Consider the following 13,722-nt stretch of genomic DNA (forward strand, 5'->3'; position numbering starts at 1 on the left):
ACGCTGTTAATGGATAAAGAATCACAGACCCACAGTCGTTTCAGAGACTTCTTACAGACATATTTTTTAAAAGTGAGTCAATCTGCTAAAGAGAACATGCAAACTCCACACAAAGCGATTGTTTTGCTTTAAAGCAGCGAGAGTCAAATTATGGAAACGGGGATCAAACTGTCATTGATGAGATCAGAAATCTAATCAGTTTTGAAAATATGTAACAATGTGATGACGCTCAAGATTTAAACTTCCAAACTACAAAAAATACATCTACGGTTGTTTGATATTATAGTTATGCAATAAAATTAATTCATTTATTGAATTGCAATATAAAAGAAACATGCATTGCTGTCTTAAGAAGATTGCACTTTTTTCTGACCTTTGACAACATGTGCAGACAAAGTGGGAAAAAAAGTATTGTTTACCGTGTATCCCAAAATATCTCTTAAACTGGTGTTTTTTGTTTAAGTGTTAGAGGGAGATATTGCTTTCTCTGCTTAAACACGCTTTAAAGAGTTTGTTTATAAAAAAATATATATATTTTTTTTAATTATCAGTAGATTGTATGCCTTCTAATAGTATGCCTTCTAACAGAAATGTACATTTAGAGTAGAAAATCACATCAAGCTGTCTTAATCAAAAGTCAATGGGTTCACTTTTAAAAAAAAAAAAAAAAAATTCACAACGTATTTTTCTATTTATCTTTATTAAAGATGAAATAGTAGCCAAATACAAAAATGTATTTGGCTTTAAAAATAAACTTTGTACCAAGTTATTGCCACATAATATATTAGGAAGTGTGAATAGATTCCCCATGATTACTAAATCTGCCTCAAAAATATAATTTGTTATTACTATTTTGCCAGTGATGGCGAACAAGTTTGTAAAATATGTATATTTTTTGTCCTTTTTTAAAAAAAAATCTTTCCATTTCCTTTGTTACATTTTGTTTTTGAGTAAAATAATAAATATCACTAGTCCACTATGGAGGGTTGCTCTTGCATCTCTATTTTGTGTCTCAGCCTCTCCTCCTGCAGTGTAATGTCCAAGGCCCTGAGCTGCTTCAGGAAGCCGTGATTAGGCAGAATGCAGCGTTGCTGTCTTACATGCTCGATGGCATCCACCACTGTTAGACTGTGTTTCATCATCAGGTACGCCAACACCAGAGTCGCTGACCTGCTCCGCCCCATCACACAGTGCACCAGCACCTTGTCTACAAAAAGAAAGAAGAAATACAGCTTTAATGTTTAGTTTTCTGCACAGAAGCAGACAGATCATCACTACTTACTCTGCTGGTGATTAAGAGCCTCATGGATAAAGTGTGATGCAGGACAGAAGTACTGGGAGATGTTGAAGGTGGGTTTGTCGTCAGCTTCTACGCCAAAGTACTGAATGCCTGTTTCTGTGTAGTAGTCCAAACCAGTCAGCACATTATTGAACTTTCCTTCTGCTGCATTCAGGACATGAGTAACTCCAAGATCCTTCAGGCCAGCTCTCTCCAGGGCTGTTTTTCTGTTATCAAGTAGAATATTTCAATCATCATCCAGAACTTTGACAAAGCTAACCAATTCTATTCATTGTGTCAGTATTTAACAACAAAACAACCCTGTATTGTGAGAATTAACTCACTCGTCTCCTATGTAAATGTTGGGCCAGACCATGTTGACATGTGCATAAGGAACTGCAGCAGGGCCACTCCAGAACATCTGCTCCAGGTCCAACGTCCCCGGTGTGATGTAATCACTGTCTGGGTCCACCTGTACTGCAGCATATGGGTTTCTACTTCTGGACTTCACAGAGGACGACATGGTGTCTTACCTCGAAAGCCAGAAACACGTCAAAGATGACATTGTTTACTTCAGATAATGCTACAGTTGAATTTTTCTGTCACTAATTTACATACCTTTGTTATTATAAGGGGCATCATTCCTATAATTTTAGTTATTCTTTACACAATTCTTGGTATGCTGTTATTATCTGCATTTAAAGATTCATTTAATAATTCAATTTAATGTGTATTATAGCTCGCATTTGTTTGAAATTGTCCCCATTTGTAATTGTTGTATCTTTTCTATTGTATCTATTAAAAAATACTTAATACCTAAACAGTATTGTGTACCAGTTACTAGTGCAGCTTTCTAATGTGATGAGTTGCTTGCTAAAATATTAAAAAAGCAAAAAGTTTCTTTAAGATGTAGAAACCATTGTGTATACTGGTAGTAAGACTCCCCTTACCTCTTTCCAATTCGTCCCACGGTTCACTTTTCCACAGTGATCATTAGTGAGCTGTGTATAAGTGTGTGTCTGTGTGTGTGTGTGTGTAAAAAGCCTGAAGACTGAAGCACAGATCTGAGTAGTGGCTATTTTCTCAGCTCTGTTCCGAAGACGATATTTTTAGGCAGCAGGGCGAGAACACCCGACCTCTACGCAACGTGACTCACACACACTAATGGTTTCCATAGCCTTACTAATGGCACTGGAGTCCTGCATTTGGCAGAATATACTTTTCTAAAGCTGATGTAGTTAGCACGTAAGAACAGATAAGTAAAGGTGCCATGTTGAATCACATTCAGGAGAGAAATGTCATTTATGTGTGAAATGGTGAGAGTATTCAGAACGAGAAGTCAAATACTTCCTTATTTTATCATTTACAGTTTTATATGGAACAGCACAGAATCTTTCTTTTATTTTTCAGCTTTTAACATTGTGGGAAACCGTTGCGTCAGAGATCATCACAGGTACAAGGGAGGTGAAATTGCCTTTTTCTGAGAGTGTTTTTTCCAATCAGGACTTGTGAGTGCAGTCCTCCTCTGAGACCTCTTTACTCTGGGGTTTGGAGGCAGCTCTCCAGTTCCCTGAGTTGTTCCAGAAATCAAGACTTAAGTGTGATGTCTTGGTTTAGACACAGTTGCAACGACAGGTCCTGACAGATCATCGAATAGGCCAAAACCAACAAAAACTTTTGCAGTTGCTCACGCCTTCAAAAGCCACGAGTACAAATATCTGCAGAAACCTATAGATAGACAAACATGTGAGGATCACTGTGTCAAACTGGCATGTACAATTCCTTGTAGGAGTGTGATGATATCTTGATACGGCAATAAATCGCGACATTTTTTTTAAAACCTTTTCTGCTTTTTCACTAAAATGTGCAGGTAGGTCTTCACAGAAATCTTGTCACTGTTTGTTGAAGGAACCAATATATTGTTTACTGGAATATTGTACTATAATGGTGTCACTGGTTAGAAAGACCCTATGTTTTGTTTACAGAAAGCACTATTGTAGATACTTATTAATTTACATTGGAATGTTGACACTTTTTTACAGAAATGTTGCACTAAAACAGTGTCACTGTTCATAGGACACTTTTTCAATTTATTGTCTTTCAGAGATATAAAAAAATTGTATTTTTTCACTTAATCTTTTTTTTTTTCTTGTTATGTCAAGATTATCGTAGATTGATTTCTGACCAATATATCAATAATTCTATCGTGAGGTACCCAGAGGTTCCCACCACTAATGCCTTGTGGCCTATATGCAATGAGTCAGTGTGCAAAAATATAATCCACACTGCCTAAAAGAGATATGAATTAGTTTTGTAATGATTGGGAAAAAAATGATTCCTCAAAACCATCTAAAGAGAACATGTAAATTCTACAGAATAGTCACAGATCCAACATGGAAGTCACATTCAGGGCGGCAGAAGTGCTAGCAGGGATTCTCAATTGGTCTCACCCTGGAACGCCCATTTTGCCACCATTATCAAATCACGACTCACTTAGAATTCAACCAACTATTTAGTTTTTTCAAAATTAGCTGTTAAAAACACACATATATAATCTTTCTTAAAACATAAATCTATGTTCCTGTGCAAAATGCATTTCACAGCATGCCTGTAAAAAAAAGAGATTATTTCAAAATAAAAGACAAGTCCAACATGAGTGATATTAAGTATTTATTTTTGACCAGCTCTCCGTGACCCATCCACCACTTTTCTGTCCCAACCCACCAGTTGAGAATCGCTGCACTAAAGCACTTTACTCCAAGTCATTCAATAAGAAAGTCTTTTTTGGAACATATTAATGTAATCATTAAAATAATGTGTGAGAGTCTTTACAGTTTTTGGGGATCTTTTCTTCTCCTCCGTTCCCTCTCCATGCTCATGTCCAAGCTGCGGAGCTGTTGCAAGAACCCCGGGTTGGGACAGATATCTCTGTGTTCCCTGACAGCAGCTGCAGCCTCCTGTAGCCTCAGGCCTTCCACTATCATCAGATAGGCCAGCACTAAGGTTGCAGAGCGACTGACACCCATCAGGCAGTGTACCAGCACCCGTCCTGGGAGGGGGAGATGTTCTGAAGTCACTTTTTGCACCACATGTGTTGCAATATTGATACACTTGTAGCATAGGGATTTGATAATCACATTTATACCAAAGGGAAAAAAAATATTTTCTTGTGATTATGACTAAGCTACACCAGGGTTGGGAAAAGCATTTGATAGGACAAACCCAAATGAAGAAAAACCTTTGCATTTCCACGTTTAAGATCCAAATTCTTTCTTATTCTTCTGACCATATTTTGACCTTCCACTACTCTGCCAAATCTTAACCAATCAACACCATTCAAATATCAAAATGTTCCAATGCTTAGTTATAATGCTGCTATGTAATATTAAACTGCTATCACTTTTACTTTAAATGTAATATTAGTTTTTATGCTTTTACTGTAAACTGCTATATTTCTGTCCATTTTAAATTCAGAAACACAATTTCAGCCCCAAAATGTTGTCCACTTTCTAATCTGAAAATCTGTCTACTTTGTTTTTCATGCTGCATGCAAATCTATAACCGATTTACACGTACATTCAAAGATCAAAATGTTCTGCTGCTTAGTGACAATGTTTATATCTAATTTGTAAAATGATAGCTCTCCTACTTTTAATGTGATATAGGTTTTAAGCAAATTAGGCTGATTTTGCAAGCCTTAGAGTGAGACAGCTGCTGCTCATGAACTTTTGGGAAAACTGCTGTTAAAGCTTCAATCTTGCAGCTGCAGCCACAATTTATAGTTTAAAATGTTCTTGTACTTTTCGTCTGAATGCTTAGCATTCGCCCCTTACGTTGCTTCCACAAGTAGGACTTTTACAGCTTTAGCTCAGAGTGATCAGCGCCCGCTTCGACCTACCATCGAGCAACCATCAAGTAGAACCTGGTTCAAATATTTGTTAAATCTTCAGTGGCTGCTCAACGACTGAACACAACGCAGTTCATTCTCTGTAAATACTGACTTCATATATCTAAGCTTTTGGTAATGTGTTCAAACTTGTGTTCATTGATAACAAACACATACAGCCGAATGAGTTGGCAATTCTTATTCTCATTCCCACTTGCATTGTCGCGGCAATGCACATTTTTCTAGTTTTGTTTGCATTTGTTTATTGTTCATTTAAAGTAACCGGCCAATGGAGATAAACCTTTTTCCTAGAAACTTACAATATTAATACTAGAAACTGCAATATCTAACAAAATGCTAATAACTAATACCCTGAAAGGGATCATCACTGTCATGACACCAGTGTGTATTTGTCACTAGCCAGACTTGCCTCCCATGGCCAGGGCAGCCCTGATGTATCTTGCTGTTGGATAGAAGTAAGGGCTGAGAATGAAGTCTGTGGCATCATCAGCCTCCACTCCATAGTAATCCACATTAATGTCCCTGTAAAACCGTGGACCAGTGTTGACGCAGAAAAAACTGATACCAGATCCAGGGTCGTGGCCACCACCATGATGAGCAGCGTTCACAATGTGAGTTATGCCCAGAGTGAACAGCAGTCCTTTGTCACGTGCTGCAACCCTGAACACAATCGCACAATCATTACTGTGTGAGCAGAGCGTGTGTTTGTAGTGTGTGTGTGTGTGTGTGTAACTGTGTGCAAACACACTCATTGCCTATGTAAAGGTTAGGCCAGACTTGATTGACATGTCCAGTTGGTTTTCTGTCTGTAAGCAGTAACTCGTGCAGCTCTGAGACAGAGGGTGGACCATATGGAGGATCCCTGAGAGACATCCTGCACACACACACACACACACACACACACACACAAAAACATGTTTTGCACATTTAAAAACTCCAACTAGACAGAAATATACTCTCCAATCAGAGCATGATTTTCTTCACTAACATGATGCTGTAATTTAGCCCTAATTAGAAACAGCCAAAAATACAAATACAACGTACCTCATGTCAAGAAAGTACAGCCTCTTCTTCTTCTTGCTCTGATTTCTCTATAAACACCTTCACTGACTGTGATCTGTTTCTTTTTATAACTCTGCAACCAAACACCCATTGGACACAAACACAGCCATCATCACTCAGTCCATTTCAAACACAATTGCAGAGAGTTATGTAATTTGTTGACATCCCGCTCTTTGCTCTCATTGCTCACAGCTGGCTGTCGTTCTGTCTGTTTAAAGTGAGAACATTTTTAATTTAATTCATCTCGACTAAGCTTGCAGGGCACTGGAGCCTGACCCAGAGAAGTCAAGCCACAGAGGGAATTTAACATGGACAAGTCAACGCTCCAGGACAAAGACAGCCTCACATCTGAAATTTAAAATAAATGACACATTATTTTTTTGTTGTTGAATATTTGTTAGGACTGTCTTTATACATATTGAACCTGATTAGTTTATTCATTTGATTTTATTAACCTTATTAATGGGGTTAGAACTCACAACTCACATTTCACATTAAACAGATGCCAAGGGTTGATAAACATAAAACAAACAGGCTCAGGTACAATAAAATGAAAATCAGTCAGGGTTTTTCTATGGCAGTGTTTTTCAACCTTGGGTTCGTGACCCCATATTTGGTCGCCTGAAATGTCTAGTAATTGATCAAATTAATTACTGAATGAAAATATATTGAATTGTTTTTATGACAACACACAATGTTAAACATCTGTATTCTGTACTTTCACTTTCTCAAATATAAATCTAGTTTAAATAAAATGCAGTATGAAGAAAGTATAGAATAAAAAAATGAAATAAATTAATAAATAAAACACAATGGGAAAATATTTGAGCTGGCACATCTTGTGACTTTGTGCACAGATCATGGCTACTCTGTATGTGTAACACAGGATAAAAAAACATGATTAAAACCAATTCTAGAGGAATAAAAAGTATTTGGAGTCGCTAGAAATTTGTGACACAAAATGGGGTCACAATCCAAAAAAGGTTAGGAACCAGTGCTCTACGGAGTTTTATTAGTTATTCAACTACAGTCTAAAAATGGTGACTGTTATAACTTATTTACAGCTTCTGTGAATTCCTCAACCTTTGAAAGAACATACTTAAAAAAATGAAACTAATATTGCTAATAAGTTTTATTTGTATTGCAATTTACTTTTAAACAATCTCAAAGTGCTACAGAGCAGAAAATAATAATAAAAGACAGCAGAATAATTATTGGATATTTACAATATGTGCATAATAAAACAAAATAATATGAAATGCACAAGTTGAAGTTAAAAGAATGTATATGGACATGTATGAATGAATGAATGCCTTCGCACCACCAACTATTATTTACATAACCTTACAAAAGCATTCTACGTGTGTGCTTTAGAGGTCAGGAGGTCACTGGAGAACAGAAACAATGTGAACATGTATCAAAGAAGAGGACACAAGCTCCTTCGTCGTGTCAGCTGCTCATCCAATTTGAGGAGAAGAGAAAGAAAGTTCCTGTTGGGGTAAATAGCTCGTCTCTTAACAATGTGCTTCAAGGCATCTTTCAAAGTCAAACGTTGATGCAACATCAGGTATGCCAGGACCAAAGTGGCCGATCGACTCACTCCCATGATGCAATGCACAAGCACTTTTCCTATGAGCAGGAGGGAAAACATGAATGAGAAGGAAGGTAATTTAAGATAACGAAAAATAAATAATGATTTTTTCTTTTTTTTTTAATAAGGAGTTAAATTGGAATGAACTTCACCATCTTTTGTCTTCAGGGCTTTGTGTATGAAGTCAGCTGCAGGTTTGAAGTACTGGCTCAAGTCAAATTGGTCTGAATCCTCTGCAGCGATGCCATAATAAACACAGCTGTTCCCATAGAAACTCTGGTCACCGATGCTGCCCTGCTTGGAGTGGGCTGCATTTAGGACATGGGTGATGCTGAGGTTATGTAATGTCTTTCTGTTCTGTGCTACGGCCCTGGTTGACACACAGGAAACAAAGAGGACATCGGACCAAATGTACCATGAAGTAACAACCAGTCTTTGACTTTTATGAGCAGCGCAGAAAAACCTATTTCACATCAAATAACTCAATGAATTAATTTATTTAAAATAAATATACAAATAAAAGAAGGAACAAAGGCAGTGGCTATCCGTACGGTTGCCGTATCAATATACCGACAATCTATCCGTACGCAGTGCCCCTCATTGGCCAGTTTAGGTCATGTGACTAACACTAAACCTAACCCTAACCCTAAAAATTGTTGCGATAACGGATTATAACCCTAACCCCTAATCCTAACCCTATGACGCTACGTATGTGTACTTTGGTAAACGTACCAATAGCACCGGGGGGTCGTTCGTACGGCAACCGTACAAATAGACACCTTTTACATAAAAATACAAATTAAGTGTTCAAAAGGTAGAAGTAAAACTATAATCAACTTATTAAGTTTCTGATGGATAGATGTCTTTATTTCCAACATGTAAAATGATAACAGAACAATAATGTAAAAACAAAAAAGAAAAATTATGAATTACAATAGCAGAAAAAGACCATTGATTTCATCCACAAACACTTAAACTTATCAATTTACATGTGTGGAAAAGGAGTAGGAAGAAGTGTAAACTTGTTAAATCCTACCCTTTTTAATCACTACTGCTTTTTCTTTTTTTTGAAAAAAAATTAAAAAATACAACTATAACTAATGATACAATGAATTACCCATATATCATTAAACAAACATCTAAATATTCACAAATAGTCCATAGTTAATCAAGTGACTTTTATTTCAATTACAATTTAACTTAATTTATACAACTATTCCCTGCCCCCTAAAATTGTTATGTAATAAACAATAGCAATATAAGATTGGATAAAATGTGTCTCTATTAAAGTTATTTCATAACTGTCCAAAGTGATTCTTTCTTATCAGACTTCAAAGGAATTACAAGGTTTAGCTTTCCCTCATTGACCAAAATGTTGTTCTTTTCCCCCCAAAATAAAGCTGAAACACTCACACGTTTCCTATGTATAGGTTTGGCCAGACTTCGTCCACACGCGTCAGCTCCAGAGGGCAGGAATCCAACACGCGCTCCAGGTCTTTTATGAGCACCAGGTCCTGTGTCCGGCTGCTCCCTACCATTCTCCCTGCACACAGAGCTCTGCCCTCAGCAGACTGTGTCCCTGCACCTCCACCACAGTCCACAGCTCAGTGAGAGGCATGAGCAGGTGGTTGTTTGATCCAGAATTAGTTCTGTGTTCACTGTGACTACATTTGAAATGTATTTGTGGAAAGCCCCTTGAGATGTGACATCTCGTTTTTGAGGGGGACTAGTTATTTAATGTGGCTGCAGCATTGATTACGCTTGGGACTCAATACTGTCACCACTGAGGCGACGTCACAGGAAAATCTTTAATTCACTGAGCCATTAGGACGCATTATTCTTTACAATTTGATGTTAGTTTGCTTGATTTTAGTGTTGCATTAGGACATTTACACTTTGCTCCCTCAGTTTTTTGTCCAGGCCTATGAGCTGCCGCAAGAAGCCTCTGTTTGGACAAATCCAGCGCTTCTGTTGCACACAACGCACAGATGACACAAGGCTGAGGTGATGATAGATCATCAGATATGCCAGGACCAGAGCAGCTGAACGACTCACACCCACAGCACAGTGCACAAGGATCCTCCCTGGAAGTGGTAAAAGACAGAAATAGTGTGAAACCGCACCCAAACAAAGCCTTTTATCATCTCTGACAACTGTCATTTTCAGCCATACTGTACCTCCTGATGTCAAGGCATGGTGGATGAACTCTGCAGCAGGGTAGAAGAAAGGTGAGAGGTCAAATGTTGGCAGGTCGTTGGCTGCGACTCCGTAGTATTTCACTGTGGTACCGTAGAAATCCTCGTTGCCCTTGCAGCAAAGTTTACCATGTGAGGCATTAAGCACATGAGTGATTCCCAGCTGGTAGAGTCCAAACTTGTCATGAGATAGAAACCTAATGCAAAGACCAAATAAATCGTCCATTGATCAGCCGAGAACATGGAATGGTAATAATATACATAATTCACTTTAATTATTTCATTTTGATTCTATTTTATGCACCTAAAATACATTAAATCTAGCCATTCATGTTTACTTGTGATATCTTGTAATTGGTCACCCTTCAAAATAGGTTACCACATTACAAGAATCCACTTAGCAGCATCCGACGCAATGACAATCTATTGGGGGTAGGACAATATACAAAGTTCAGGAGATGAGATGATATACGATACTGGGCTCAAGATAATGAGACAATATTTTTTTGAAAGGGAAACAAATACCCCCAAAAAATGAAGTTCAATGAATAACTGTGGTTTTATTTGACTAACTCTGAGCATAGGCAGGGCAAATTTATTTGTATCGCACATTTCATACACAAGGCAACTCACTGTGCTTTACATGATCAAAAAGTGCAACAGACAACAGCTTAAAATCAATAAGAACATTAAAGATGGCAACAAAACATTTAAAATCATCAGTAAAAACATTTAAAATCATCAGTAAAAACATTTAAAATCATCAACACATCAAAAACATGACCAAAAAGCTCCCTCTCAATCCTATGCAGTAGAGAAAAAGAGTGTCTTTAACTTTGATTGAAAAATTTTCACATTGGATGCTGACTTCAGCTCTGCTGGTTCGCTCCACTTCTTTGCAGCATAACAACTAAAAGCAGCATCACCATGTTTACTGTGAACTCTGGGCTCCACTATCTGACCTGTGTCCATAGATCTGAGAGACCTGCTGGGTTCATACCTGACTACCATCTCACTGATGTAGTCTGGACCAAACCCATTTACAGATTCATACACCAGCAGCATAACTTTAAAGTCTATTCTTATCCTGACTGGGAGCCAGTGCATACTTATACAACCAAGTGAATATAGAATGTCAAAAAAAAACAACAACATAAACAAGATCAACTTTTCCTATAGTTAAAGTGCAAAAAGTCCCCCTTCTACAAATACACCACAAACCCCCCACTCCCCATCTCAATATCGCAATACCACTTTTACAATGTACGATATATCTTGTGCCCTTTTAATATCACAATATCTTGTTGCACGATATATCGTCCCACCGTTCCAACTAGCAGGTCGGAGATATCAGTTGATCTTTTTCTTGCTGTTATTCAATGTGTAGTTTAGGGTTGGAGTTGCGATATGTATTAAATCCTGTCACAGGCACTACTCTCGGTATGGGTGTATACTGTTTTAACGGGCTAACTGAACATTATCGTAGCTGATGATCTATTTTTAGATTAAAAGTCTATTCAATCTGCTGTCTTCCACTTCAGTGCAGTATCTTCAAATCTTGTGGGATGTGTGTTAGATTGTAGCTCTGGATGCTCACATGTCTCCCAGAAAAAGATTCGCCCACACCTCATCGCCATGACGACAGGACTTTGGAGCTGAATGTAAAATCTCCACCAGCTCCTGGAGAGATGGGACCTCCCAGTACGTCCCCTGTGAGTCTTCTGTTGCTGCCGCGTCCTTTCCCTCATCTGGGTCACTCCTGGTCGTCAGCTCCAGTTTTTGTGAATCACATTTCCCTATGAATGCACACTTTCCCTCTGTCATCGTTGACTTTGCAGGATGTATTTTTGCTTCACTGTTTTCTTCAGATCAAATTAAACTACAGTACCAGCAGCCTGCCCTGGGTGTATTAGCTTTGATTCCTCCTCTGACTGTCAGAAACAGGTGCTCTACTTTTGGCTCCGCTGGTTGTACCACATTATTCTACTTTAGATTGTGTTTCGTATCAACTACCACATCATGCACGTACCTCAATACAGCTATGAAATTTAACTCGTTCTTATTATTAACTATGAAAAAATAGATTAATATGACGTTGCCAATGGCTCACGTGAACAAAATCCAACATTTAGAGTCAACAAATAGCCAATGAAGGGTTTTGTAAACCAGTTTGAAACCAAGGCACAGTTATTACAGGACAAAGAAATATACACGTGGCAACAAAACGAGGCTCTCACTGACATACGGAAGGTAAAAAACAAGCGCTTTACTTTTGGCTCTGCTGTTGTTCCACATTATTCTGCTTTAGATTGGGTTTCATATCAACTACCACATCATGCACGTACTTCAACAGCTGTGAAATGTAATCCTTTCTTGTTATTAACTATGAAATAATTAGGTTTATATGATGTTACCAATGGCTCATATAAACAATATCCAAAATGTAGTCAACAAGTGCCCAATGAAGTGTTTTTAAGACATTTTAAGTGAATTTTTACGGCAGAAAGGAAGATAAAGTACAGGTGGCAACATAATGAGGTTCTCACTGGTACACTGAAAATAAAAAAAATGATCAACAATAGACAGCAACACCAAAGGCACTCACCTTTATCAAGGATTGACCTCTGAATCAAAGCCCAATGTCTGATGAGCAGTGACCTAAAAACTATTCAGGTGATGGGTTTGATTTGTTACAGGGTGAATGCAACTCTACCTCAATCTTCAGAGCCTAGCACAGAATAGGAAGCTGTCACCGGAAAATAAAATTGGTTCACAGGCTTTGATGAACACTGGCATGTCTAGGTATTGAATAAATTGCCTGTTTGAAGGAAGGAAAAAACTAGAAAAAGCAGAATAAATGGGAAGAACAAATGAAATTCAAATTTTTAGGATAGAATAGACAGAATAGAATAGAACAGAACAGAACATACCTTTATTGATCCCCCAGAAAGGGAATTCACACATTGCAGCAACACAATAAAATAGTAGACAGTAAGTAACAAAAATAAATACCAACAAAGGATAATAGTGTAAATATACGACTGTGGGACAGATATTAATTAGAAAAAATAATAATACAATTAATACAAATAAAATGCATAAAAAACTAAACAATGTGCAAATGACGAATGAAGGAAAATGGGTTCATGGTTCCAAGTTGAAGGTGTTTTATTGTCATTTTCATGTTACCATAAAAACCAAATTTGGTTCTCGGAACCCGCAGCATACAAGAAATAAATAAATAAATAATGGAAACAGTGCAATATAAACACAATACAACAGAAATAAATAATGTTAATAAATAATAAAGAAAGTACACACAATACACACAAGTACAGTAAAAAAGAAAAAAGAAAATAAGAGTGCAGGTACCAAGGTGGAAGTTTTACAGCATCAGAGCTATAGGGGGAGTAGGTGTACCAATCTGATAATGATATCGGATATCGATCCGATATCATCCAGAAAACGAATATTGTACTTTATCGGACTGCATCTAAAATCACCGATATAAGCTATCCGATAAAATGTTCCGCTCCAGCACTTCTATCCATTGGTGACTGTGGATCACACTCTAATAAAGTAACCTACTGTTGCTGACTATTGTTCTCTGTTTGAGTAACATCACTTGATCAAGCCTTTTCTAACATTCCACACTACAAAATAAGTATTAAAAGTATGTATTGGATCG

At 37.5% G+C, this 13,722-nt stretch overlaps 2 protein-coding genes across 5 annotated transcripts; both read right to left on the minus strand.

The window, feature by feature from the left end:
* Positions 1-681: 681 nt before the first annotated feature.
* LOC114476941 (uncharacterized) lies at positions 682-6,846 on the minus strand. The gene is made up of 8 exons (XM_028468957.1): positions 6,231-6,846; positions 5,935-6,060; positions 5,596-5,846; positions 4,112-4,328; positions 2,955-3,007; positions 1,624-1,807; positions 1,283-1,506; positions 682-1,207 (listed from the first exon to the last, which is right to left on the minus strand). Exons 1-8 carry the CDS (start codon positions 6,233-6,235, stop codon positions 969-971), a joined length of 1,299 nt encoding a protein of 432 aa, XP_028324758.1. The 5' UTR covers positions 6,236-6,846; the 3' UTR covers positions 682-968.
* A 516-nt stretch (positions 6,847-7,362) lies between these two features.
* Positions 7,363-12,028, minus strand: LOC114476875 (dual specificity protein phosphatase 13-like). 4 transcript variants are annotated; one of them, XR_003675643.1, is made up of 4 exons: positions 11,632-12,028; positions 10,017-10,231; positions 9,255-9,923; positions 8,073-8,209 (listed from the first exon to the last, which is right to left on the minus strand). XR_003675643.1 is itself a non-coding variant. In XM_028468871.1 (3 exons), exons 1-3 carry the CDS (start codon positions 9,375-9,377, stop codon positions 7,666-7,668), a joined length of 555 nt encoding a protein of 184 aa, XP_028324672.1. In that variant the 5' UTR covers positions 9,378-9,703; the 3' UTR covers positions 7,363-7,665. The 4 variants fall into 4 exon arrangements, 3 of the variants coding, with proteins under 3 accessions (XP_028324672.1, XP_028324671.1, XP_028324673.1); XM_028468871.1 differs by lacking the exons at positions 10,017-10,231; positions 11,632-12,028 and adding an exon at positions 7,363-7,877 and having other exon boundaries at positions 7,992-8,209; positions 9,253-9,703; XM_028468870.1 differs by lacking the exon at positions 8,073-8,209 and having other exon boundaries at positions 8,523-9,923.
* Between the last annotated feature and the right edge of the window lie 1,694 nt (positions 12,029-13,722).

The sequence above is a fragment of the Gouania willdenowi genome, chromosome 15, assembly GCF_900634775.1.
Source record: "Gouania willdenowi chromosome 15, fGouWil2.1, whole genome shotgun sequence".
Lineage (NCBI taxonomy): Eukaryota > Metazoa > Chordata > Actinopteri > Blenniiformes > Gobiesocidae > Gouania > Gouania willdenowi.

Bases quoted from the DNA above. Each gene is read 5' to 3' on its own strand.
- LOC114476941 (XM_028468957.1), bottom strand. The intron at 4,329-5,595 runs GCAAGTCTGGCT...TCCCCCTCCCAG, and splicing joins GGCTGCCCTGGCCATGGGAG to GACGGGTGCTGGTACACTGC. The intron at 1,808-2,954 runs GTTTTTGTTGGT...TTTCGAGGTAAG, and splicing joins AGGCGTGAGCAACTGCAAAA to ACACCATGTCGTCCTCTGTG.
- LOC114476875 (XM_028468870.1), bottom strand. From the start codon at position 11,858: ATGACAGAGGGAAAGTGTGCATTCATAGGGAAATGTGATTCACAAAAA. The intron at 10,232-11,631 runs GTGAGCATCCAG...TCTTTGCATTAG, and splicing joins AATCTTTTTCTGGGAGACAT to GTTTCTATCTCATGACAAGT. The intron at 9,924-10,016 runs GTACAGTATGGC...TACCACTTCCAG, and splicing joins CCATGCCTTGACATCAGGAG to GGAGGATCCTTGTGCACTGT.